Consider the following 26,150-nt stretch of genomic DNA (forward strand, 5'->3'; position numbering starts at 1 on the left):
AACTGTAATGTTGATTTTTAGATTTGCAGTGATTTGTGTAATGCATTAAATCTCCCTTTCTGAAGAAAAACACAAACCATGATTTCACACGTTTTTACTTAATGTTTTTACTTAAGCAGTACAGAAATTATATGAGCCCCATCTGCTCAGCACAGTTCTTCCGTTCATTAAAACACTGGTGACATTTTGCACAGGGCCCCTGCCATGTCAATACTGCAGTAGACATTTGGTCCTTTCTAAAGCAAAAGAGATATAAAGGAGAACTAGGCCACTTTTCTCATGTGTTTTCAAGAGCTTTTTCTCTCGGCTGCTAAAATAAGAGCACAGTGTTCAAGCAGCTTCATAGTCTAACGTTAAAGAAAAGTCTGACATTTTCATCAAAAACATTTTGTGTACACTTTAGTGTTTTAAAAATTACCTCCAAAAGGCTTCTACGGGGTGTAGAATGACTGAAAAACTGCTTTTAAAAGGATCAATACAGAGCAAATGTTACCTCTTCTAAAAACCCTCTTGGCACTACTTTATTGCTCATTTCCAACCTGGAGTCAGTTACAGACGCTAGAGGCTTTTTGAAGGTAATAATTGCCACACAAACTAAAATGTGCAAAAAATGTGTAATTTTCAGGAAGGTTGGAGCTAATCATTTAAGTATATTTTCTATTAACCTATGATGTATATGAGTGGCCCAAGAATCACACACTGCCTCTTAACAGAGATGTAAAGGCAAAAGCTGCAAAACCCCCATAGACTCCCATCCCTATTAACAGTTATGCCAAAGTCTTCATTTGTATTATGTATATATATATAATCCTCATTTGTATAAATGTTTATATTATCAGCGATTGGATAAGCATTATTAAAGGAAGAGGTTATATGAATTTGGTGTTCTTGACACGTCCCTTACATTTGCAAAGCAAGGTTTGGACATATTGCTAGCTACATTGCCGTAACTAGTAAAAGCACCAATCTGTAAGAAAATACAATGTATTGAATCTTATGAGGTTGGCATTAAAAGCTGGTAATTGCAGCTTAAAATCAAGCAAACTTTTGACACCTCTGTTTGAGAGGCCATCTGTAAGTTTTTGTACATAATTATAAAAAAATACTTCTGCTTCTTTGTTTTTAATTCACTCTGTTACTTGTGCCTTTATATCACTTGAGAACATCCGATGATTTGGCATCTTTGGACTAAATGCCCTCCCTGTGTGAACAGGGTGAAAACACAATGATGGCAACTGAATACAGGACATCAACCAACAATCAGTGCAATATGTCTCATAACCTGATTATACAAAGCAGACGGCCTGACCCATCTCCCCTTTTAAATGCTAAATCTGTAACTGTATACATGAAATTCCTTTATGGAAAGAAAAAAAAAAAAAAACTCTTTTGAGAGAATCAGCTAGCCCATTTTGGTTACCATTTTTTTTTCCAAATTTTCTTTTTTTTTTTTCCTTAAAGATTACCATCCTCTGAATATCTGATATTCAACAATGTTAAGAGCTCAGTTACTGGTCACCCCCATCGCCAAAGATGTCGTTCTTCTTGCGCTCCATCTCGGCAAAGTCAAAGTCTGTGCCAGTCATACGCTTGTAGATGTCCTTGATGTCATCGCAGGTGGTCTCGAAGTGGGTCGTGGCATCGTAGGAGCGAGAGATGAAGATCTGGAGTCAAACAAAGGGCATATAGAGTTCATTAAACTCTAGAGCAGGAGTTGTCAACTGGTGGAGAGTGGGGATATTGATATTGCAGAACCAATTAACATGAAGAAGAAAAAAAAAAAAAAAGCCTGAAAATGACTCTAGTTTCTGAACACTCAACTCTAGCTCAACTTCTGTAGCAGATCCTGTGTTGTGGCTTGTCCAAACACTTGCATTTTTTAGCTGAAGGCAGCTCATCAGACCAGAGCCTAGCTGCATGGTATTAGACTAGCTGTATGGTATTATGTCAATAAGGGGAGAGTTGAAAACAGACTGTTTAAAGAATGTACAGAGAAGTATTTGTTTATCCGCTCACATCAAATTCAAAATAAATGTGTCTCATCTGTTTAGAGTCAATGGCACTAGTCAAAAGTAATGTGAAGCACAACTGTGAAACAAACCAACCAAACTGATGCATCTTATTTATAGCCACAATCTAATCATTAAAAGGTAACTGTTGCTGTCATTCAGTCATGTTAGTTGCTTATCCGGACTTTTATAAGCAAGGAATTCTATGTAACTGGATGTTTATCAGTTTTAGTCAAATACCCCTGCCCTATAGTATGTTCAAGACTTTGAACATTTTTATTTGTGACTACTTCATGAAGAATAAATTAGCATACAATAATCAACTAGAAGGCCAAATAAACTTTCCACCAGACTAACCTGGCTATCAGTTCCCAAGTCGGTTGGAGCATAGAGATCACTGATGCTCACAAATCTGTGGAGGATCAAACAGGAGAAATATAAACAGGGAGCATTTTGTATTTTCCCACTACATCATATCACTTCAGGATATTAAGTCACATGTAAAACACATACTTCTGCTCGATAGGCTCCAGCAGGTCCAAAGCTGGTTTAATTTCCTTCTCAGGGTCGTTAGTCTCCACAGTGGTGCTGGCGATGGCGATGTATTTACCCTGCGCTGCCACGTTGTGTGCATACGAGATCATGCACACGTAGATATCTGCAATGAAGAGCAAACATTGTAAATCAATGGCAAAAGAGTCATCCTCAAAATGAAACCTACCCATACCACTGACTGTATGAACTTCACTTCCTGTGTGCCTCACCGTGCTTCCTGTTGACCTGGTTCTGAGGGATGATGATCTGGCAAGAGTTGGAGTCTGAGGTGTTCTTAATGGGGTGGCTTAAGATGCAGATGACTCGGATCACCTTGCCGACGACCTTGGCCCGGTCCATGATGTAGCTGGGGTCACAAATCAGCTGTTTACAGCGGGCAATCTGAACACATACAAAGATACAAGACATACAGATTTTAAATCGTACCATTTCCATGCCAATTATTCATTAGTGACGTATTGCGTATTACATTTTGCACTGAACTGTATTGTATGTATTGTACTTCTGACATTTGTTTACTCCATATTAACACAGTATTGTATAATAAAGAATTTTCTTGTACATTTCGTACATGGCAAATAAAAGGTTCTGATTCTGACAAACTACAGTGCAGCACAGAAATAAAACAGAAATGCTGCACACTGGTAACAAGTCAGTGATCATGTGGATATGCAGGTGCTGCATCAGGCATCTGATAATTGCACATGACACCATGGTGGTAGACCTGATTAACGACGGTGAAAAGACAGCCTAGAGGGAGGAAGTCCAGCACCTGGTGGTGTGGTGTGCTGACAACAACCTGTCCCTCAACACCCAGAAGACCAAGGAGCTCATCATGGACTACCAGCGGACCAAGACGAGTCACATGCACCCCTGACTACATCAACAGAGCTGAGGTACCTTTAAGTCTTCCTTCAAGTTCCTGGGCGTCCACATCTCTGAGGACCTCACCCAGGGCCTCAGCACCTCCACCCTGATCAAGAAGGTGCATCAGAGAAAAGCTCACATAACTACTTGATGATAGTGAGCTTCTATTGCTGTATCATCAAAAGCATACCAACAAACTGCATCTCAGTCTCCGAACGGAAGGCCCTCCAGTGAAAACCACCCAACACATTGCTGGTGCCCAGCTACAATCCATCGAAGACATCTGTCACAAACGCTGCCTACAGAGGGTAAAAGGCATCATCAAGGACATCTCTCACCCCAACCCATCTGTGAAGTGCCACAGGAGCCTTCATTATCGCACCAGCCGGCTAAGGAACAGCTTCTTCCCCTCAGCAGTCAATCTCAGAACCCCTCACAACAGCGCTAATCCCCTTTCCTCCAACACCCCAATTGCTGTTTGCACTCAAGACTATCTTACACAGTTTGCACACACTTCTCTTTTTCACTACTCCCTGCACAAATACTTCTACTTCTATTGCATCATGCCTAATTGTATTCGCATGTGACTTGCACTTTACTGCTACCTTACCTCATTGCCTCTTCCTGCACTACACACTCAATGCCACTTTGCTATTTTGCACTGTTTAGATAATACTTGCATTTTGTTTGGCTTTGTACTTGTACTCAATTTCAATTGTGAAATACATTTTAGACAAAAGTAACAGGGATGTGTACAAATTACACAACAGACTGCATACATTTAGACTATTACAACTTCTTATCAGAACAAGTATAGACGATTCCACAACCACATTCATTAGTCGCTGTTATGGGGATGTTTACTAGCCAGGGTGGTTGAAAAAAAAACAGTGAAGCAGGTAGTAAAGAAACAGGATAAATATACTTTGTTAGTCTGGAAATATTTTAGACTATATGAAAATAATTCTACAGTCAAATGCTCATTGTGTAAGACTACGCTGGGAACAGACTTTTATTTATTTTCTTTTGCGTTACTGGAATGTTATCACTTTCATATTAAATTGTATAAAGTGTAGAAAAATGCAGGATTATTTTTTTTTAGTTCCACATCCACCTGCTCCATAGATGGCACTTAATGGAATTCCTCCTGCAGTTATTTTTGTTGTGCTTTGAAGCTAAATAAGATTTAAATAAAATCCTTGCACAGTGCCATAGTGAATTCTATCATGACTAGCGCTGTGCAAGAATGTGCATTCAGTGCAGCAGGTTGCTCTTCACTATTCATGGCAGCTGACAGATTCCGATCCAATCTAGCTTTCGGGCGCTACTGAGGAATTGAGCATGGTGTGGTTCAACTAATAGGTTATTATAAGCATGGGAAAACCTCCCACAAGCTGCTGTAGATGGAGCATCCTCCCTCCAAGGAAGGCTGCTCATAGAGCTATAAGGATGACTCTCTTTACGGACATGAGCTTCAGTGCTGTGCATGCGCAGTTCCAGAATCAACTATTTCAGCTGAGCTGCCAGGTTGTCTACATGAGTGCATTTTAAGAATCTGTACACCACTACATGGTGTAATATGATACAAAGAATTATAATTTTGCACATTTATTGCACTGAGTTATATATTCTCACCATTCACCAAGTAGCCTAAACGAATCACTGAAGCTGGATGTAACGTAATTTGCTGCCTGTCTATCACTGTTAATTGAAGTGCAGTTTGCTGTGAGCAATAATGTCATTCTAAAAGGTAGTTAACTACCTTTCAGAATTAGTCATGCAACCCACAGTGTGCACGCAGAATTAATTCCTCACCTCTCCCTCAGATTTGACGCCCACTATTTTGCCATTCTCTACAATGATCTCTTCAATTGGCTTGTTGAGCATGTAGGTTCCTCCATAGATGGCACTTAATCTGTAAAACACAAACATGTTCAATTTATACAGAGAGGTGAAAATGTTTGTTACAGCTTTCAAAAGCACTAAACTAAAATTCCTGTGTATACGATAGAAGAGAGGCTGACCTGGCAAAGCCCTGAGGCAGTTCTCCCAGACCATACAGTGGGTAAAGATAGGGGCTCTTCCCATATCTCGCCAAGGACTCACTGTACAACTTAATCCTATTTATTGTGTCTAGGCAGGGCTGATCCAGATAACTAGACAGAGAGAGAGGATGAGAGAATCATCACACACTTAACATCAAAAGAAAACATCCAGTTTCCTGTTAAACACTAATTCATTTCTGTATGCAAAGACAACTCACTCATCTGTGCGGTAGAGTGCAATGGCGTGGCCTGTAAAGTCGATGACATCCTGCCCCAAGTCAAACTTCTTGTAAACCTCACGCATGGTAGTCTTTTTGGGATCCACACCCTCCATAGTTTTGGGATCGTTCTCATCAAAGTTGGCTACGAAAACCAGAAATTTCCGGAACCGTCTCTTCTCAAACAGCCCCATCAGGCCTGAAAAGTATTGTATAGAAATGAGTGTGACTGAATGAGAGAGCAACACCTTATGATTAGGAGTGTAAGAGGAACTGCAGTGCACTTAACTTGTAAACAATATGATTATAACCACAATTTAGTGTTCCACATACAAAAAAGGGAAGTACCAATATTTAAAACTTTCAGAAACCCACTTCAAGAAATCACAAAATCCAAGCAACATGTTTTCTGCTTCCCTAACAGAATCAACCAATATCAAATATCACACCTGACTAGTGCTAGGGTTTTCATGAAACAAAAACGTGAAAAAACAGTATGCATAAATGACATGCATGTACTCAGAGCCATTTAAAATATCACTCTACAGAATCCTTTAAGAAGAATGCTTTGAAAATGAATGTTTTAACAGATTTATATTAGGTTACTAGAGGAACTCTGAAATTGCAAATGTTGAGTATAAAAACAGTAAAATATTGGTTTTGATTGGGTGCATCATTACTGCAGACTATGCCTCATGCCCGCCAATCTACATCGCCACACCAAAGCCTCATATTACGACGTAAAATTAGATTTAGGACTATATATTTTGTGTCCGGTCCAAAACAGTGAATTTCAAATGGAAACAATAATGCAAACAATTAGATGGTTATTTAATGACCTGTTAAGCCTAGTTCTAACCTCAGGTTTTTTAGTATTGTGACGGCACTTGTTTTGCGATGTATGATCGGCAGAACAGGATTCTGCCACCAATATCAGAACTTCAGAGCCCACTTACTGGAGGCCAGAGCCTCAGTCTCGGTGGAGGGCACTTTGTAGATGCTGCCCTTCTTGTAGACAAAGCTGCCCTCTATCACTTTGAAGTCCAGGTAACGCGTCACCTGTGTGATCAGCAGCATGCGCACAAGCTGGCCTAAAACACACACACAAAACAAAATAAACAGAACCTTTTCATGACATTAATAAGATTAATTATCAATGGCACAGAAACACTGATAGGAAAAACATAATCACAAAACATTCTCCCATCACTTGAGGCGTGAATGATCAGCGAGCTGGCAGAAGTGCTACATTACAACTGATTGCTAGGCAACAGGATCAGCAGAGTTATTGAAGCCTGCAGCATTTGGCACACAGATTTCCAGATCATGACTTGTTTTTTGTTCGCTTATAACTATAGTTCCTCTGACATTGCTTTGTTCTTACCGTTTGCCATGAGGAACTTGGGGATGAGGTCCACGTTCCAGTCACGACCTTTCCCCATCGACTCTGGAGGGGTACCGGGCAAGCTGAAGCGCTTGTACAGCTGAGAGAGGAAGGGGAGCACTTTATAAACACTGCTTACATTAACAATTAACATTAAATAAACAATTTATGAAGCAAGTAAGGAATACAACATGATAGGGCTTGCTGTTGTAGGAAAATAATCAATTGTGGGGTGGTGTGACGTCAACCGACGTAAAGTGGAGGCACTGTTACCACCCTGACGTTGACCATTTCCCAAAAACAGCATGTCCGAAACTGTTACTCCTCGTATACCTCAGCAGTATGTCAACGCTAACTATGTTTATTTATTAAAGAGTGGCAAGTCACATGTTTTATGCATTTGTAGATACAGTTAATGTTATGGAATGTCTGTGAGAGAAATGAGTTCCTGTTAACACAAAAGCTATAAAAAGTCTCTCACCAGCCTCTCTTTATTTTCTGTCCCGATGTTAAGATTTTGGCTGAACTATAACTCCGAAGATAATAAAATGGAAATGATAATGCAGTCTTCCTTCATAGCATGAGATGCTCTTTTATAGCCCACTTGCGTAAGTTGATGTGAAACAACTTGGTTTAATATTTTTGCCCTGCCCAAGCCCTGCCTAAAATTTCAGCAAGAAAATCAAATGACATTTTGTGGCAGGCAAAAAAATCATTATTTTGAGGTTGTGAATAACATCACCAGTGACAAGAAATATTAATATTATTTCTTGTTAAGAAATAAAATCCAGTCAGTTTCTGGAACTCTGAGCTACTGATCAAGAGCTAGAACACTAGAACGCTTTGAATAAAACCATGTGCCTAATGAATAAATGTAAACGGAAGCTGCCTTTAAAGCTTTTTGAGTGATTAAATGGACTTACGTCCTCCAGAGGGGTGATGGAGGCGCTGTCTCCGCCGTAGTACGAGTTCCTGTCCATGTGCAGGACCTTCTTTCCCTTCACAGACATGATCCCTGACAGGATGCATTCCTGTGAGAAACACAGCACGTTTACATACACAAGCTCCTGTACACAGACACAACAGTGTATTCTGTAAAGGCAGGTCTACTCTGCTTCTGAACAAAGAGAGGAGATGAGTTTAAACACATTACCATGACACTCGGCTATTTCAGGGCTACAATTTACAAACGGATAACATGCGAAAACTGTGTACGTTCTAAGACTGTCTTGTGTGACCTTGCAGGAGATAATAAACCAAACACGGCAGATTCCATCAAATATTTTGCATTGGCAGTCAAACATACACATGTTTCGTCATCGTGTCTGCACTTGGCATCCTACAACAAATCTCGGAGTCTCAAATTTCAGCTGAGAAGCGTGAGAAATAAACAGTCGAAGCAGTCTATGGCATTCAAATTACTCATACTTCTACACTCCATAAGATGGTACTTTGATTAGCCACGTCTTGTTGTGTTTCCTATTTGACTATTACAGAAATATATGTAGTGTCAAAAAGTTGTCCAAAAAGGTGATTAATGGTTGAAAAACCTGTCTTCATTTTAGTTTTATACTTTTCCAAAAAAAAAAAAAAAAAAAAAAAAACTGCATCGAATTAACTGCATCTTAAGACAGTTGCTACAACAGAGCATTTACAGATTTAAGAATCACTAGTACAGATCAAGTTGAGTAATTAAGACTTAATACAGAAAAAAGAAAATAATGGGTGGCAAAATATTTCAAATAAAGGAGACAAAAACGATGGCATGTGTGAAGCAGAGCTGATGGGAAAGAATACCAAAGCATCACTCTTTTTTAGAAGTGGGACAGCGTTGCTGCTACACTACTCAATCCCTGCTCTTATGACTTACACCTCTAAGTATTGAGCATGACCACAAGATAACAAATAAGCACTCATGGGATGTTTAAAAAAAAAAAAAATGCATGTTTGCCCACCTACTGAGTCCATAATGCGATTAACTCTAGTTATAGAGATCATGTGATGAAGTGGACTTTATATGGCACGTACATTACGTCCCATCCACAACACCACAGACGTGCTCAACTATGACATACCTACTTGTTAACTTCATCCAAAGTTGTTTTCCGATACACTGCTGGCATGCAAATAAGAGCCAGATGATTCCTCTAAAAAGGAAGTGAGTCAAGCCACAGGTCTGAATGGAGCTTATTTCTCAGAGCGCTGAAGTGTAACGCGGCTAAAAAACAAAAACTCACTATTTTCATTTGTAAAGTGGACAAAGTCAATCTTTTCTACATTAAAAAGGGAGAAATGCACTGCTGCGGTCCATCAGAGAAAAAGCAGACTGAACTTCACTGTGGAATAGTCATGCATGTTGTTCTTGGTTTCATTCCCTACCAGAATATCCCAAGCCCCATCCCATGACTACAGGCCAATTTCTCATCCAAAAACAGCCACACCCGTGGACACACCACCAGCCTCCACTGCCACAGGTCCTCATTTACAACCGCTTGCTCTTTTTTTCTGCTCTCAGTGCCTAGAAATGCAATGCAGCTGCAGCTAAAAAGCTTCAAATAAAAATCAATCACAGTGTTTTTGTGGGAGGCTTCATGTGAACCGCCAGTCAAAAGCAATGTGCTCTGCAATGTGTTATGCAGAAATAAAAAAAAAAAAATCAAAGGAGGAGAATTTAAAATGGTTCGAATTTATATTTTAGATCTAACTGGTAAAGGCCATAGCTTTAATGTGAGCAGAGTGTTCACACTGGGAAATTCAGTAAAATATACCCTAGTGCACTATTATTTTTCAGATGAACAAATGATGCCAGAGGAGTCACAGCCTGCCCTACGCACTGAAAGGAAATCAACCTGCAGACCCGCTCAACACAGATTTTTTTATTTACATAAGCGAACTGTTCAAATATTAGGCGCAATATTTAATTGTGTACAATATGGATATCTGGTCATTTTTAGAGCCATAGATTTCTTTCATTCCTAAACTTTCCTCTTTATTTTTTATTAAATTGGTCATGAGATTTAAGTTGACATTAGACACAACCCTTGTTTTTGAGCTACTGAGATTACACTCACTTAATTTAAGAGACTCATTTAATATAAGTTTATATATAAACCCTGACAATGGCGAGTTGTTCCAGCATTATAATAAGAGTGGGTATGTTTCACAGATCTCACTTTGCCTGGGATGCAAAATAGGAGCAAAAAAGTATTTAAAAGGGTTTTTTTTTTTTAAAAAAAACACAACTATGTAAGATACTGTGTGGCAATTTGTTATTTCTATTTAGTGGACAGTGTTAGTATCCATTTTAAGACATTAGGTAATACATAATTACAAGCATATAATGTAAGAATCTACCACATGATATGCCGTTTAAGACACAGCTCTAGATCAGGGTCACTGATTAGACACTTGTAACACGCAACTTATACATCTGTCTTTCAAATGATGCTATCTATGAGCGAGTCAGTTTTTTTTTTTTAAGCGTTAGAGAGTGCATCTGCCCCTGCATTTCCCTGTACCTGCATTTAATAAATCATTCAGATAGAGCCTCGTTAAGATCGAACAGCTTAAATACAAAGTCTTAGCTCTTTGGTAGAACATTTTGCATAATATTTTCCTAATTAACCATAATTCTGAGTCAAGTTATTTCCTGTTATCACTTACCACTTATCAACTTTTTTCTCTCTTGAAGTTAATAAGAAAAACATGCTGATAATAATGGAAAAAAAAAAAGTTAGAGTAAAAGTGTTAGGAAAAGTTACAGCTTTACCCCGACTGTTACAAAGCACCGATACTGGAGACTCCTTCCAAAAGTGCTAAATAAACAGTTCCTCACAAGCTCTATCAACAACTACACTTCTAAATAAATAAATAAATAGAAAACTGTTAATGTGGAGCATCAGACATACATGTCTCTGTGTAAGTTGTTACTATAAAAATAATAACACATATAGAAAAATAACCAACACCTTAATCAACCAACCAGTCAGAATCGAGAACTCGGCAGCAATGTGGTACAGACTGTAATAAAGCATAATGATCTATAGGTATTTAAAATGTGTAGAACAGTAAGAATTAGAGCCACATTAGAATTACTTTCCACTAAAGAGAGAAAAGGTTAAAGCTTTTTTAAAGCTAAAAGCTCATGTCCAACACTTTATGGACTATAATAAATCAGGATCTGGCACTATCACCACTTGATATGTCAAGTGTACAAGGAGAGAAAGTTATGCAAGAGGAACCTTCTTGCGGTGGTGCACTCGGTGCAGCACTGAAGTTCTGGAGGAGTTAAATGTTAACAGAACGCCAGTAAAAAAAAATCAGCTGACTGCATGCAATACACACCTGACTTTTCAGTCAAGGGAGATTGAGTCAGTCACGTGAAAAAGTGATGCTGTCTCAGGTAAACTGACATTCTGGCTCCTTTTTGATGGCGCTGGCTGCCTGCTGAGACTCAGATATTTGCCTGTCTGACTGTCAGCCAGTCCCAAATGTCAGCATGCTGTCATGGTGTCGCAATTCTGCCAAGGCTTGCTGCTTTGAAAACTGCAGTTTCTTTCCTCTGCTCATTCTCTTGTTTTCTTCTTGAACAGCGCAACACTCACTCAGACTTTTCTTTTCAGTGATGACTCAGTTCATCCCACTCACTGAAGTTACAGACAACTGGCATTCTGTATTGGACTATGACGTGAGAAACAAGCGCTTCCATGTTATTCATTTATATGATAGACAAGCAGCAATCATGGCAGTTTGAGCTCTCTGAAAGAGGAGAAAGAAAACGAATACAAGAGAGGACAAACTACAGTAACGTTTTTGGCAAGCGTAAAATGCTTTAAGGAAAACAAAAAAGAAAAACATGATAATGATAGTAGCACAAAAGGCTCCTTTAACTAAGACAGCTTAATTAGGCTACGAGTTCAATTTAGTGAGATTGTACTGAACTCTACTATAATATATAATTCATTTGTGAGGAGTAAACAATCTGGGTTGAAGTCTGTGCATCACAGCATAACAAATTCTCTTTTGCAGAACTAACTACACGCCACACTTTCATTTCCTTGCCAATACATGGCCGTGCCTATTTCTGAGTACTATTGAGACTACTATGCAGAGCACCTATAGCAAACGCTTCACACCCGATTCCCAACTTCCTCTTTCCTGTTCAGTTGTGCTGCACTCTGCAAAGCCAGCCTGGCATTTAAACGTTTCCTGAATATCACTCAGGGTTTTGTTATTCATGCCTCCAGATCCACAATGGAACCACTGGAACATGCAGTCAACTAACAAGGCTATGTCTGCTTTATTATAGCTGAATCCTTAGACTTTTTCTGCTGTTATTAAAATTATAAAAACAAATTTGTGTTGTTTGATATGTCTATATCGACCATGATATATTGTGTTCCATATATTGTGCATGAAATAAATCCCAGTGATTTCTTTCAACGCAAAAATCAACCCTCTTATGAACCTGACAAGAAATTCCACTCAATCTAAAAGTAACACAAAACAGTCAAGAAGAAGCCTTTATATGTCACATATACATTACAGCAAAGTGAAATTCTTTTCTTTGCATATGCCAAATTGTTAGGAAGTTGGGGTCAGAGCGCACATTCAGCCATAATACGGTGCCCCTGGAGCAGAGAGGGCGAAAGGCCCAACAGTAGCAGATTGGCGGTGCTGGGGCTTGAATCCCCGACCTTCTGATCAGTAACCCGGAGCCTTAACCACTGAGCCACCACTGCCCCAATCCGACTGATTCTTTCCAAATCAATTTCATGAAAAATATCGCTGCACAAAACTTTCACTAAACATGAAGCAAAGGCGATAATGGTCCAACGCCGGATCCGTATCAGATCAGATTTGACACATTTCCTGATCGGATCTAATGATAATGTTGACCAATACAATATGTCCTATCTTGCACATGAACAATATTTGCTGCAGAAACTTGGAGGAAACATGGTATAAAACCAGCAGAGCATTACAGTCTGGAAAAACTTTAAAGGCGGATGGGAGGCTGTATTCCTGTAGTGTGTGTGTCAAAGACATCAAGATATAACGCATTGCAACTGCAAACAGTTTCACTGTTGAGCTATTCATAGATATTGGATTAGATATTAGCCATCTGCTCTAATATCATGACTAGCAGTCAGTGCACAGAGATCTGATATCAGAAACATGTTATAAAATGGAAAAGAAAAAAAAAGGGATCAGAGAATCTCTAGTGAAATATCTTCCAGTATATATCACGAGGGCAGCATGGCATGGTGGTGCAGCGGGTAGCGCCGTCTGTATGGAGTTTCACATGGAGCGCAGTTTTCCTCACGTCTGTGGAGGTTTCCTCTGGGTTCTCTGGTTTCTTCCCACCTCCCAAAAACAGGCTGGTAGGTGAACCAGCTATTTTAAGTGCATGAACACGTGTGTGCGTGTGTGTGTTCCTGGGATAAACTCCAGATCCTCCACCACCCTGACCCAGTCACTGCAGATGAATGATGATGATGATTGTACTATGTCTTGCTATATTCAGTCTAAATAAGGAAGGTTTCATAACCTAAGTCATAGCTGGAAAAGTTCTAAGTTATATGAAACCGGAAATGACGTTTCTGTCATTTACATTTTGACGTACACACACAAAACTATGTGGACTATTACTACACAGGACTGGATGAACAGTATGAGGAGTTAAAACTCCATAAATGAGGGTGCGGTTATTTACTAGGGTTTGTTAAACAATTAATTAGCTTTGACTATAAGCACTGCTTTGACATAAATCAACAATTAAAGGAGCGAAACCAGTCTCCTCCCAAAGGAAATTAGCTGTTATTTACTGAGATTAAGCAGAAAGGCGGAGGTGAAGAGGAGGCTAGCTCCTGGAGCTAACACACACTGCCTGCAAACTTCACATGCGCGAGCTACTCTGTGCACTCGTGCGCTTTTTCACTTCAAATGCTGATATATATCTAACCACAAAATAACAGTTATTAGCTCTTCATTTTTTTTTTTTAAACAACTCAATATTGTACAGCTTGGCGTTCAGTTCGCGCGGGGAGAGATTACAGCTACCCAGCCACCTAGACAGCTAGCGACAGTTAATAACTAGCCAGAGAGCTACATTATCTAGCTAATTAAGCTAATAGCTTGGAATGATCAGTGAAATATCACAGCATTTGCGTGGCAAATTCTTATAATACAAAAAGACAAGCAACTTATTACAGTCGCAATGCCGTCAAGTGAATACAAATGAGTTAGCTAACCGGAAAAAAGGCTAACCATACGTTTGGCGCTACTTAGCAAGGCGAAGTCAGAGAAACAACCAAGTTAGCACGGAGTAGGGCAGAATCCTAAATTGCTCCCTACTCGACATATAGTGCACTATAAATCATATACAACCCTATCCTATACAGTGCACTAAGATAGTGAGCGTGCAACTACTTGGAATTGTACCAAAGCTAGCTAACTAGCCAGCTAAGTAGCTAGCTGATCAGGCTCTGCCTCTTTACAGATACAACTCACATCCGGAAAAGCAGATAAAAAATGTATTAGCTTTTATCAAGATGAGTCTATACCGTAAGTCCAGTTCCCAAAACGATAACGTCGTATTCTTCATTCATTTTTGCTTCACGAGTTTAATCCCCTTTTCCTGTGTGTCGGGCCTGAAGAAGAAAATGGAGATTAGCGGCAAAGCTGGAAATGAAAGAAGCGGTGGAACGTCAAACAGGCTGGATGAACGGGGTGGGAGGGGCCTGTGCGTGTGGGAGGGGCCTGTGCGTGTGGGAGGGGCCTGTGCGTGTGGGAGGGGCCTGTGCGTGTGGGCGGAGCCACGTGTCTACGCTGGAGGATATTTTTTTCTCGTCAAGGACCAGAAACTGCATAATATATTAATATTAATTAATATTAGTCAACAGAGTAAAGTAGAAGGCTGAACAGGATCTTTTTTGTGCCAAAACAGAGAAAGAGAGAGAGAAAGGACACTACTATCAACCATTACTATTAAACACAGCGCCGCTGTATTCTCAATTCTGATTGGTCAGAAGGTGTTGATTAATTTTCTGTAACAGCAGCTCTCACAATAGTGCTGGTTGCACGTTTATATTAGTGCACACTTTCCAATATTTTATCATTTCTACAGCAACAAAACAAAATAACAGGTACTTGTATGGTGGAGAACAAACTTAGAAACAAACTGCTGAGGTAACATTTATAGACTGATCTCAGGAGTACACCTTAAGCTTTCAAGTAATTACAAGCAGCTTTGTTACTTTGTGTCATTGTGCATGGCCTATCCCTCCTTATCCCTCTCCCTCCAGATCTCCCTCTCACTCATTCCATTTCTATTTGCCTCACTTCTTTTCTTTCTCCATCTCCCCTTTCTTACTCTATCACCCTCTCTCTCCCTCACTAATTCCATCTCTCTGTTTGCCTCACTTTTCTCTCTGTCTCCATCCCCTTTCTTACTCTCAAGCTCCCTCTCTCACACTCATTCAATCTCCATTTGCCTCTCCTTCTCCTCTCTCTTACTTTTTTCTATACCTCTCTGTCATGCTTATCTACCTTTCTCCTAGTTCTGTAAAACATCGGAGAAACCTGGATATTAGTTTTGATAAAATGGCTGTTTAGGCAGTTTTATTCTTACAGTTTTTTTTAGAACCTGTTTCATACCAAGAATGCATTCTCAAGCCAGTGTTAAAGCTTGTGTACCATTGTTCTTGTAAAAATAAAGCTGAGGTCAACTTTTGTTTCTAAGTTTAACCAACTTGAAATATCTTACAGTATACATGGATTAAAAACAACGAATAGTTGTTTCTATGTGGAGGCGTTTACTGAACATTCTTGGAAGGAGTCTCCAGTATCAGTGCTTTGTAACTTTCATGGGTAAAACTGTAAATTTAAGTTTTCTGACATGGGCTTTATGGTTCCTTGGTGAAATGAGAAGCTGCATTTTTTTTTTTTTTTTTTTTTTTTTTGTCTTACTAACTTCAAGAGGGAAAAAAGGCCAGTGCTGCTATAATGCATGTGATAATAGGAACTAACTTGCTTCATGGACATTCCATAACAATAAATGCAATTATAAATGTCATTCTTTAATAGACAAAAAAAAATTTTTGTGTTGGCAAATTGCTGTGGAATAAGTGAAATAAAACACTTTGTAACATGTTTCACATGGGCCTGTTATTGGTTATTTCCCTGTAGCAGAAGACCCCATCGTGTTTTTTTCCTTCCTTTACATTTGCCAGTTTATTTTCAAATTAGTTTTTAGATGACCCCATTTTGTTCATGGACATTCTTTAGGTGCATTGTTGAAGCCTTAACACCTTAATTTTTAGTCTCAAATATATAAATACTGTACTCAGACATGTATGGAGTGTTTTCCAAATTTTTTTATTTTACTGCTAAAGCAAAAGTACAGCACATGCCATCTACTGTTATACTATGATAAGTAATTATCTTATGCATCAGATCTCTCTTTAGTATTTATAATCTGATGTAATTTGCACAGGTTTTGCTTTATGATAGCTTGTCAGTACTGTATTCTGTGTCTCATTTAGTTTGTTTTTAAACTATTCTACATTAATTTTAACTGATTTGTATGGGGCCTCTAGCCTCATTGCACCCTGTTACAGGGGTTTCATGAAAATGGCTTGCTATTTGGCTGATTAGTTGGATCAAGTGTGTAAGTGCAGAGAAAACAACAAAATATGGGTTATATATAGTATCTATGCCTATATTTTATTCTGCATTATCTCCAGTAACAATTTTATGCTTTTTACTTCATCCCAAAACTTAAAGGTCATTTTAATAGAAGGTAGTTAACAAACCAAACACAAAAAAAATGATTCCACACAGAAGTGCTTGATTTATTTCAAATATATTTGCACAGAACTGCTTTAGTATTATAATTTAATATGATTTATCTGGATAGCTGCTTGTTAAGGCTCTGGCTCCTCAGGTGTCTCGAACACTCTGGTTATGTCTGGTTTCTTGGCATGCTGTCTAGCTGTAGTGCCCGTGTTGTCCTCTGTATCTGTGAGTCCGAGCCGTAACAGGGTCCTTGCTGTGATCGCATGCTGGCCGATGCATGCCATGTGTAAAGCTGGGAATTATAGAACAGAGAATGATTTAAAGTTCACAATTTACAAGTTTGTAGTTTTTTTTTTTTTTTTTTTACAGTTAAGACATATGTTAGCCTGTGTACCTGCAAACATCGTCAACTTATCTGACTTATTTGCAAAACCAGATGAAAGCTTGTGGGATTCAACAAGGTTTTTACCAGGTTATGCTACTTGGCCAGATGATGTAATGCCATTTTTAACAGCTATGCTTCTTGTTATTTGCTCAATAAACAGCAGAATCCTGGTGCTACAAAAATCAGTGATCTCAGTCCTCTTCCAAGTGAACCATTGTTCAGCAACAGGAGGAAGATGGTTTGCACCAACCGGTATCTCTCATGAGCTCATGAAAGATACCGAGTGCTTGTATTACCATGGTAAAGCTAGTTTCACTTCCAGTATTGGCCTTTTGGATGATAACTTCTGAACTGTGGTAACCTGAATTAAATATACGACTGTTCATGTACTCAAAAACCACAGAGCAAAATGCATTTATTCTTTTTCTTTGAACTGGCAAATAAAATATATAACAAAATAAATATTTTATCAATCCAATGAACAAAAGAAATGGGTCTAGAAAAATGGTACTAGCTCTGAGAGAGAACTACATCAGAAAATCATAGAAATTATTGACCTGAAACTTTTAGCAATATTGACATATTATTATCCGGTAGTTACCCAATATAATCTCCTATATTTCCTTATATATAATATAATAAAAATGCGTTGTATGCCAAACAGTGATAAAACTCCATTAAAACCAACACAAAGTGTCCAGTACATCTCACCAAATTTCTTAAACATCTTTGTCTTTTCAAAGGACAATAATGGACCATTACAGCCACTCTTAAGAGAGGACAAACAGAAACAGAAAAACAAAAGCAGAAGAAAAAAATTAAAATAAACTTTAACAAAAAGAAAAAAATATATATTATGCATGTGTGCCTGATGCACCAACAAATCCAAACCAAAACCCATTTTGGCAGCAAATAAGGGATGAATACATGGGAGAAAAAAATGGAAAAGAATGTGAAAAAACAAAAAGGGAGAGAAACAATACAATGGGGAGGGAAAAAAACTGACGCTTGATGCTTGTGGTGTGCTCGATAATCAATGCAATGTGAAATCAACCAAACAGAATGAAAAAGATTCAATGTCACAAAGGATCAAACTCCTGATGCGGACTTCACCAAACTATCTCGGTGTGAAAACTTCTTACCTGACCGTCCTTTCTTATCCCTAGCATGAAGATCAGCACCTAACTGCAGCAGGGTTTTTATGGTGCTCGTGTGTCCTTCCTGAAAAATAGACCAGACCGCTTACCGTTAGAGATTGTAGAGGTTTCCATTTCATATGGAAATTTGTCCGTTATTTTAGAAATTGTTGAAAAAGACTTGACCTTAGCAGCGTAATGAAGAGCTGTAAGCTCCAATGCTGTGGCTCTCACATTCACGTCAATGCTAAGCTCGTGTACGAGGAAACGCAGTGCCTCTTCTTCGGCTGTTACAGAGGCCTGATGTAGTGGCTGTGCTCCCAGAATATCTACAGCAGTTGGACAGGCCTGTTTTGGAAAAAATAACACACACGCACACACTTAATTAACTATATTTTTATTTAGTAATTGAGGCTCGGCTAAATTTACCAATCAAATTGTCTTTTACTTGGTGTTTCTCCAGCAGCAGCTTGGCTACACCCAGATGTCCATTTCTCACAGCGTCCATGAATGGTGTAACTCCACAGCTGTCTTTCTCGTCAGGCTTATAATCACATCTGGATGATAAAAGATGATGTTACATTCAGTTGTTTGTACATTCAGAATTTGTGTAAATCACAAGAATGTACATCATCTAACACAAGTAAAGGCAGCTCTAAGAGGAGAGACGTTTTTTCGCTTTTGGAAGGAGTCTCCAGTGTTAGTACTGGTGTTAGTAACTTTAAGATTTCTGAAATGGGACAGTCTTCAGGACAGGGGATTTTGCTCTGTGCATTTTCCTGGTAACATGCTGCAGTTTTGTCTTATTAACTTCAAGAGAGAGAGAAAAAAAGAGAAACTGGTGAGGGAATGACTATTTATAGCTGTTTTAACAAAAGTGATAACAGGAACTAAGTTTTGTGAATGTTCCACAACATTAAACGTTACTATAAACTAAAAAGTACAACGTGTCATACTTTCATATATGTCATACAATTAAAAAAGTATAATGGTTGGAATACTGCTGTGGAGTAAGAGGAACAAAAACTTTGTGCTGTTATCGGAAATTAATCCACAACTGGGTGGTGTGATGTGACTTGCGAGAAGTAGAGTTACCGGTACCACACCGCTCTGTCTTGATTTATTCCTTACATATTGCCTTCTCAATATGTAGCAGTATGATCACAAAATAATCATTTGTCCATATTGTTTAGCCTTAACATATCTCAAACAGATATACAATATCAGCCACTGACCTCTCAAGAAGAATCTTGACAACTTCCAGACAGCCATGCATAGCTATAACACAAGCATTAAATTAAAATTAGGCAAAAAAAAAAAAAAAGTTTATCGTGTTACATTTATTATCCAACTGTTAAATAGTGCTAGTGGTAGTTACTTGGATTGAATATCTCATTTTATCCGGAAAAAGAGCACTCCACAGAAAAGTAGACAGCTTAAAGAGCAGGTAATGGTAAGACTTTACTTAAGAGTAATCATTCATCATAATAATTCATAGGGTTACATGGCACCTATTTAAACGCTTCATGACCATTGATGTAAACCTACATAAACATTTATAAAGGCTTATTCCAATTAGCCTTGGCTAACATAAAGAATGCTTTCTTCAATTCTAATGTCAAGTTGACAATGTATAGGTCACTGTGGCAGCAGGGGTATGGTCAAGCACCAGCTGTGAAGCAGAGCGAGAGTCGCGAAGGATGAGCGGGTAACCAGTGATTGTCTACATCTGTCTATTCACGTGTTTTTTCCCCTCATCACTAGGTTGCCAGACCCCAGAGAGAGACAGAGCTGACCATACCTGCCCTGACCTGAGCAGAAATTAAGCTGAACAGTGGGGGACGCTGTCCATTAATAAAAAGAGCTGGAATAGCTCCACTCTCTCCATCCCTATCCTCCTGTATCCTCATTCCTCACCCCATCAACTAGGGTTACCACAGTCACATTATGTAGTTTTTTGTTGTCATTCGGTTGTTATGGCACTTTCCAGGCTGACTAACTCAGTTCTACTATATCAGACTCACACAATATAGACAGATTATGTGACATAGCTCGGCAATCCAGTGGTTAATACATGGAACAAAAAACATCAGTGAGCAGCTCTATAAGATGCTGTGCAGTGTCTCCTTGGCACTTGGTAGAACATTGCCATGACAGTCTGCTGTATAACACATATAGTGTAGTAGCTTTTTATTTCTGCTTATACAATGTTTACTAATACTGATAGCAATGCCATGACCCCATAATGAGTTATGAATAATTTCTCTGACCCTAAATCACTTGACTCATGTGTTATGCCAACTTGTCATCAAAATAAATGAAAGCAGTCTTTTGGAGAGCTGATGTTTGTTAGAATAAGCCGTTAGAAATGATTATGCAACTGATTTATGTCAGTTGCCATGGTGTCACATGTATCTACTTATTTAATTATATTATAATCGTAAGCACATGGTTCTTTAATGTACTAATACAATGTTCATTTTTGGCATAGTGATGTACAAATCTATGCTTTAATCCTCCGATAGAGTGGATTATTTGCTGTTCTGCATGTGATACATAACCAATACCAGCAGTATGTAGAGGAGTCCGGCGTGTCTTGCTCTCTGTCCTCCACACTTCCGGCCTGGTGTACAGAAGGTGCTCTATCACAGCTGGATCGCCCTCTCGACATGCAATGTGGAATGAGTTCCAGCCATCTTTATTCTGCAGAGTCGGGTCAGCACCATGCTCCAGAAGCACTTTGATAACTTCAAAGTTGTGGCGCGTGCAGGCCATCATAAGAGGAGTCCTGAAAAGATTTTTCTAAAATCAGATGTTTGTGTAAATTGATAATTTTCCAATAACTCCTTGTCTCAAAATGTTTTATTCCTCTTATACCATAAGAATTTGCCTTTTTCAGCAAATTTTTAAATTTTATTTATTAAAGAATGACACATTATACTTTTATCAGTTTATAGTTACATCTAATGTTGTGGAAGGGCCACAAAATAAGTTCCTGTTATCTCCTGTTATCTATGATAGCTATAAACAGTCCTTCCTTCACCAGTCACGTTTGTTCTCTTTTTAATAACACAAAAAAGCAGCTTGTCACGATACTGAGAAAACACAAAGCGTGGAGACCTCTGTCCTGAAGAAACTGTGCAGGAAAACTTACTGACTGTTAAAAAACACTGACACTAGTGACTCCTTACATAAATGTTAAATAAATGTCTCTTTACAGAAAATTTAACCATAGCAAAATTTATTTTTCTTTGTTAAACAACAGCACCTTTTTAATCAGTTTATTATTAGGTTAGATTATGTACAGTGTCCAGCATACAAGTCCCAGAGATTTAGCTCTGAACGAAATAAAAGATAACTTATAAGAATGAGTGCATTAATATAAACCTGTGATTTAAAGCAGCACTACTATCAAAGCTGCTGTTATGAAAAATTAATCAACACCTTTCCAAATCAGATCTGACAATTCAACAACACTGTGATATATTTAGGATATACAGTACCTGTGCTTGGTGTTGAAGTGGATGTTGTTGATGCGATATTTACAAAGACTTTATTCGTAATTTAATTGGCTCTTATATTTTATTAGTGATGGTCCGTGTAAGAAAAAGAAACTATGAAGTTGGCGAAAAACATTGCCTCCTTCGAGCCGGATTCGAACCAGCGACCTAAGGATGTCAGCTTTTACCTCTACAGTCCTCCGCTCTACCAACTGAGCTATCGAAGGGCATGTTGGGTAGGCCTACATTACCACATATCACACTACACAGTGCTGTATCGTTTTCAAATGACTCAACTCTCTGAGCCGGTTCTTTTAAATGAAACGTCGAGAGTCGACTCGCACATATCAGCGGATTTGGTAGCGAGAGTACCGTTATTCTTGCAGTGTAATTTAATCAAAATGGCTCCATGGAAACCTCTTTTCAAAATCTTTGCCATACATAATCCAAGAAGATTAATGACTGTCATAATATCGCAAATTTTGTCCGGTTTGAAAATGACCGTTTGGGAGTCGATTCTTCTCGGTGAGCTGAACCAAATGATCTGACTCACTGAAAAGATCTAGAATTCCCATCACTAGTACACGAAAAGCAATGAAAAAACAGGTTTCATCAACTTCAGAAAATCACTATAACGTTTAACTTACCAGTCTGCCTTCTTTAGACAGTCAATTTTTGCTCCTTTATCGATAAGGTAGCGAACACACTGCTCATGACTCATGGAAGAAGCTTCGTGTAAAGCTCGCTTGTAGTCATTATTGTGCAGCTCGACGTCCATGTTCAAGTCTTCAACAAAATACCTCACAATATCTAAATGTCCATGTCTGGCAGCATAATGCAACAGAGTGTCTCCAGATTTCCCAAAATGTGCATTTATAGACTGTTTAATTACGCTCCTTTCCTCTATTTGTTTTTTAATCTTACACAGATGTCCATCCTGAGTCAACTTGATTAAGAGCTTAGATATGTTTTCGTCAGCCATTTTAAAACTATAGTGTTAGCACAAACATGTAGCCGGTATTATAATTCACATAAACACGGCACACGACTTTTCTTCTGGGTTTTAATATTTTTGTTGTCATATGTGAAGCAAGCAGCAACATCCACACACTCGAGTGAAAATGGCCGCAAATTTCTATTCAAACTAAACCAATATGGCTGACTTTTAACGGATCCATGTGAGGATGTGAGATGTGCCCTCTGTGCTAACATGCTAACAGGGAACTAGCCACAAGAAGACTGCAGTGACACTTTACATGATTTTCTTTTCATTTTATTTATTGTTCAGTCAAGAACAACAGCCTGTGCGTTTAATCCTTTGTATAATCATTGAATTAATATATAATATATATTAATTAATAATACAATTAGTATATTAATATATACATCAATATATAAATATATATATATATATATATATATATATATATATATATATATATATGTATATATAAATATATATATATATATATATATATATATATATATATATATATATATATATATATATGCGCTATGTGTGTGTGTGTCATCTATAGCTTTATCTAGCTAGCTGTCTGTATACAGTTGAGGACAAAATTATTAGCCCCCCTACAAAATAGTCATTGTTTTAAAAGTATTTCAAAAGTGCTTTTAACCAGAGCAAAAAAAAATTAACACAGCTTTTTTAGACATCCTAGTTTTATTCTGGATGCTTACATTATTTTATATTCCACACAGAAATGAAAATATTACACAAAACACAAAAACTACCAGGGTCAAAATTATTAGCCCCCCACATTCTAATAGTCAATTGTGTATCCTTTTTGCTGGATAACTGCCTGCAGTCGTTTGGTGTAATCGTCAACAAGTCTCTGACACTTCATTTGAGGAATCCTGGCCCATTCTTCTTTGGCGAATCTCTCAAGTTCCTCCAGATTCGATGGTTTTCTGGCATGGACATTTTTCTTTAGGTCACCCCACATATTTTCTATTTGATTTAAGTCAGGGCTTTGTGCAGGCCATTCGATGACATTCACCTTGTTCGTCTGGAGATAGTTCTTCACCAAAAGAGATGTATGTTTAGGATCGTTGTCATGTTGGAAGATGAAGCGACGACTCAGACCTAGTTTCACTGCTGACTGCTTAAGGTTTTCTTTCAAAATATCCACATATTTTTCTTTATTCATGATCCCTTCCACCTTGACAAGATTTCCAGTTCCAGATGCACTGAAGCATCCCCACAGCATAATACTCCCACCACCATGTTTCACTGTGGGGACGGTGTTCTTTGGGTTGAATGCCTCTGCCTTTTTTCTCCAAACGTAAGCAGTGTCTCTGTGGCCAAAGAGCTCTAGTCTAGTCTCATCAGACCATAAGACACGCTTCCAGTATGAATAATCTTTCTCCAGGTTGTCCTGGGCATACTTAAGTCTGGCTTGAAGGTGTCTTTTCTTCAAAAGTGGAGTTTTTCTTGGTCTGCAACCTCGCAGTTCATTCCTGTGCAGAGCTCTAGTGATGGTCTTCTTAGAGACTATGATTCCTGATGTGGCCAAGTCATTCGCCAGTGTCTTGGCAGTTGTTCTGGGGTCTTTAGACACATCTCTCACTAGTTTTCTTTCCAGTGTCTTTGAAATCTTTCGCTTCCTACCTCTGCCAGGCTTGTTCTGCACTGTGTGGCTTTCTTTGAATTTCCGGATTATACCTCTCACTCCGGTTCTTGAGACTTGGAAACGCTTGGATAGCTTTGTATATCCTTCTCCTGTTTTATGTGCATCAATAATTCTTTGTCTCAAGTCCAAACTGATTTCCTTTGTTTTTGGCATGTTGCTTTCTCAAATGACAGCTCAATGACCCATACTGAGGCTTTTATACCTTAATTAAACTTAATTATTGAGTGAGATCACCTGTTTCACCTGATCACCTTTACGCACATCACCTGTGAAGGTAAAGCACTTAATAAATGGTAATTTCTTATAGGGGGCTAATAATAATGTCCCTGGTCATTTTAGCTTTTTCTTACATAACAATGTTTTGGTGTGCAAATATAAATATTTTGGTCCTTCTAACGAAAAATAGTATGTTCAGAAATGCTGTGTTAAAAATTCCTTGCTCTGTTAAATAGGTACTTGGGAATATCTTGAGGAAACTTAAAATTTCATAGGGGGGCTAATAATTTTGTCCTCAACTGTATATAAGGGGGCACAGTGGCTTAGTGGTTAGCACATTTGCCTCACACCTCTGGTGTGTGGAGTTTGCATGTTCTCCCTGTTCTCCTCTGGGTACACTGGTTTCCTCCCCTAGTCCAAAGACCTGTGTTGTGGGCAGACTGGCATCTCTAAGCTGTCTGTAGTGAGTGAATGGGTGTGTGATTGTGCCCTGTGATGGTTTGGCACCCTGTCCATCCCCCACCCTGTGCCCTGACTCCCCTGGGATAGGCGCCAGGCTCCCCATAACCCTGTAGAGGATAAGTGGTACATATATATATATATACTGTGCAAAAGTCATACACACATGCAAAGAAATTCTGTAAAGTAAAAGATGCCTTCAAAAATATATTTAAAAAATTGCTGTAAAGAGCAGTAAACAATAATAAATGAAACAAAGTCAATATTTGGTGTGACAACCCTTTGCTTTAAAAAAAGTCTCAGGGACAATGTGTGCAGTTTATAAGGAAGTTAGCTGTAAGTGTTACTGAGCATCTTGCAGAACCAGCCACAGTTCTTCTGGAGACTTTGACTGTCACACTTACTTCTTATTTTTGCAGCAAAACCCAACAGTCTTCATTATGTTTTTTTTTGTCTGAAAAGTGTCTCTTATGTAATATACTGCTTTCTTTACTGACATACAAACATTTTTCTGTAACATTTAATTTTGTGCTGAAAAACTAATGTTTGGAAATCTAAAATGTTTTTGTACTGACTTGATAGATAATATAGGTCATTAAATCTATACCAAAGTTTGTACTAACAAAATAGAGTGCTTAAGACTTTTGCACAGTACAGTGTATAGCGGCTCATGCATTTCCGGCATCGTTGTTTAGACTGGTTGGTAAAATGAGACAGCAACGTGTCCTTCAAGTTTGTCTAACTATTATTCCTATATTTATATAGGGTACTTATATTTAAGTTATATATAAAGTAGGTATTTTCTTAACCTCTTAGTTTATGTAGGATGAAGCCTACAGTTTGAAGCCTTTCTACAGCTTGCTAGAAGGGGCTTTACAAATATTCTTACACCATTCAGGAACGTCATTGAAGTTCATGTTCAGGAGC

The 26,150-nt window shown here is 38.5% G+C and overlaps 2 protein-coding genes and 1 non-coding gene across 4 annotated transcripts; all 3 read right to left on the bottom strand.

Moving 5' to 3' along the window:
• Positions 1 to 79: 79 nt before the first annotated feature.
• gdi2 (GDP dissociation inhibitor 2) lies at positions 80 to 14,802 on the bottom strand. Its single transcript, XM_026923063.3, has 11 exons — positions 14,644 to 14,802; positions 8,002 to 8,109; positions 7,079 to 7,178; positions 6,651 to 6,785; positions 5,695 to 5,893; positions 5,456 to 5,587; positions 5,247 to 5,346; positions 2,774 to 2,945; positions 2,523 to 2,667; positions 2,367 to 2,421; positions 80 to 1,664 (listed from the first exon to the last, which is right to left on the bottom strand). Exons 1-11 carry the CDS (start codon positions 14,686 to 14,688, stop codon positions 1,509 to 1,511), a joined length of 1,347 nt encoding a protein of 448 aa, XP_026778864.1. The 5' UTR covers positions 14,689 to 14,802; the 3' UTR covers positions 80 to 1,508.
• A 2,109-nt stretch (positions 14,803 to 16,911) lies between these two features.
• ankrd16 (ankyrin repeat domain 16) lies at positions 16,912 to 23,030 on the bottom strand. 2 transcript variants are annotated; one of them, XM_034312997.2, is made up of 7 exons: positions 22,545 to 23,030; positions 20,965 to 21,185; positions 19,633 to 19,675; positions 18,846 to 18,954; positions 18,584 to 18,745; positions 18,404 to 18,482; positions 16,912 to 17,168 (listed from the first exon to the last, which is right to left on the bottom strand). In XM_034312997.2, exons 1-7 carry the CDS (start codon positions 22,877 to 22,879, stop codon positions 17,005 to 17,007), a joined length of 1,113 nt encoding a protein of 370 aa, XP_034168888.2. In that variant the 5' UTR covers positions 22,880 to 23,030; the 3' UTR covers positions 16,912 to 17,004. The 2 variants fall into 2 exon arrangements, with proteins under 2 accessions (XP_034168888.2, XP_034168887.2); XM_034312996.2 differs by having other exon boundaries at positions 20,959 to 21,185.
• trnay-gua (transfer RNA tyrosine (anticodon GUA)) lies at positions 22,038 to 22,124 on the bottom strand. Its single transcript is given in 2 exon segments — positions 22,038 to 22,073; positions 22,088 to 22,124. It is a non-coding gene; the product is annotated as a tRNA-Tyr (tRNA).
• Positions 23,031 to 26,150: the final 3,120 nt, after the last annotated feature.

This window comes from Pangasianodon hypophthalmus, chromosome 18 (genome assembly GCF_027358585.1).
Source record: "Pangasianodon hypophthalmus isolate fPanHyp1 chromosome 18, fPanHyp1.pri, whole genome shotgun sequence".
Classification (NCBI taxonomy): domain Eukaryota; kingdom Metazoa; phylum Chordata; class Actinopteri; order Siluriformes; family Pangasiidae; genus Pangasianodon; species Pangasianodon hypophthalmus.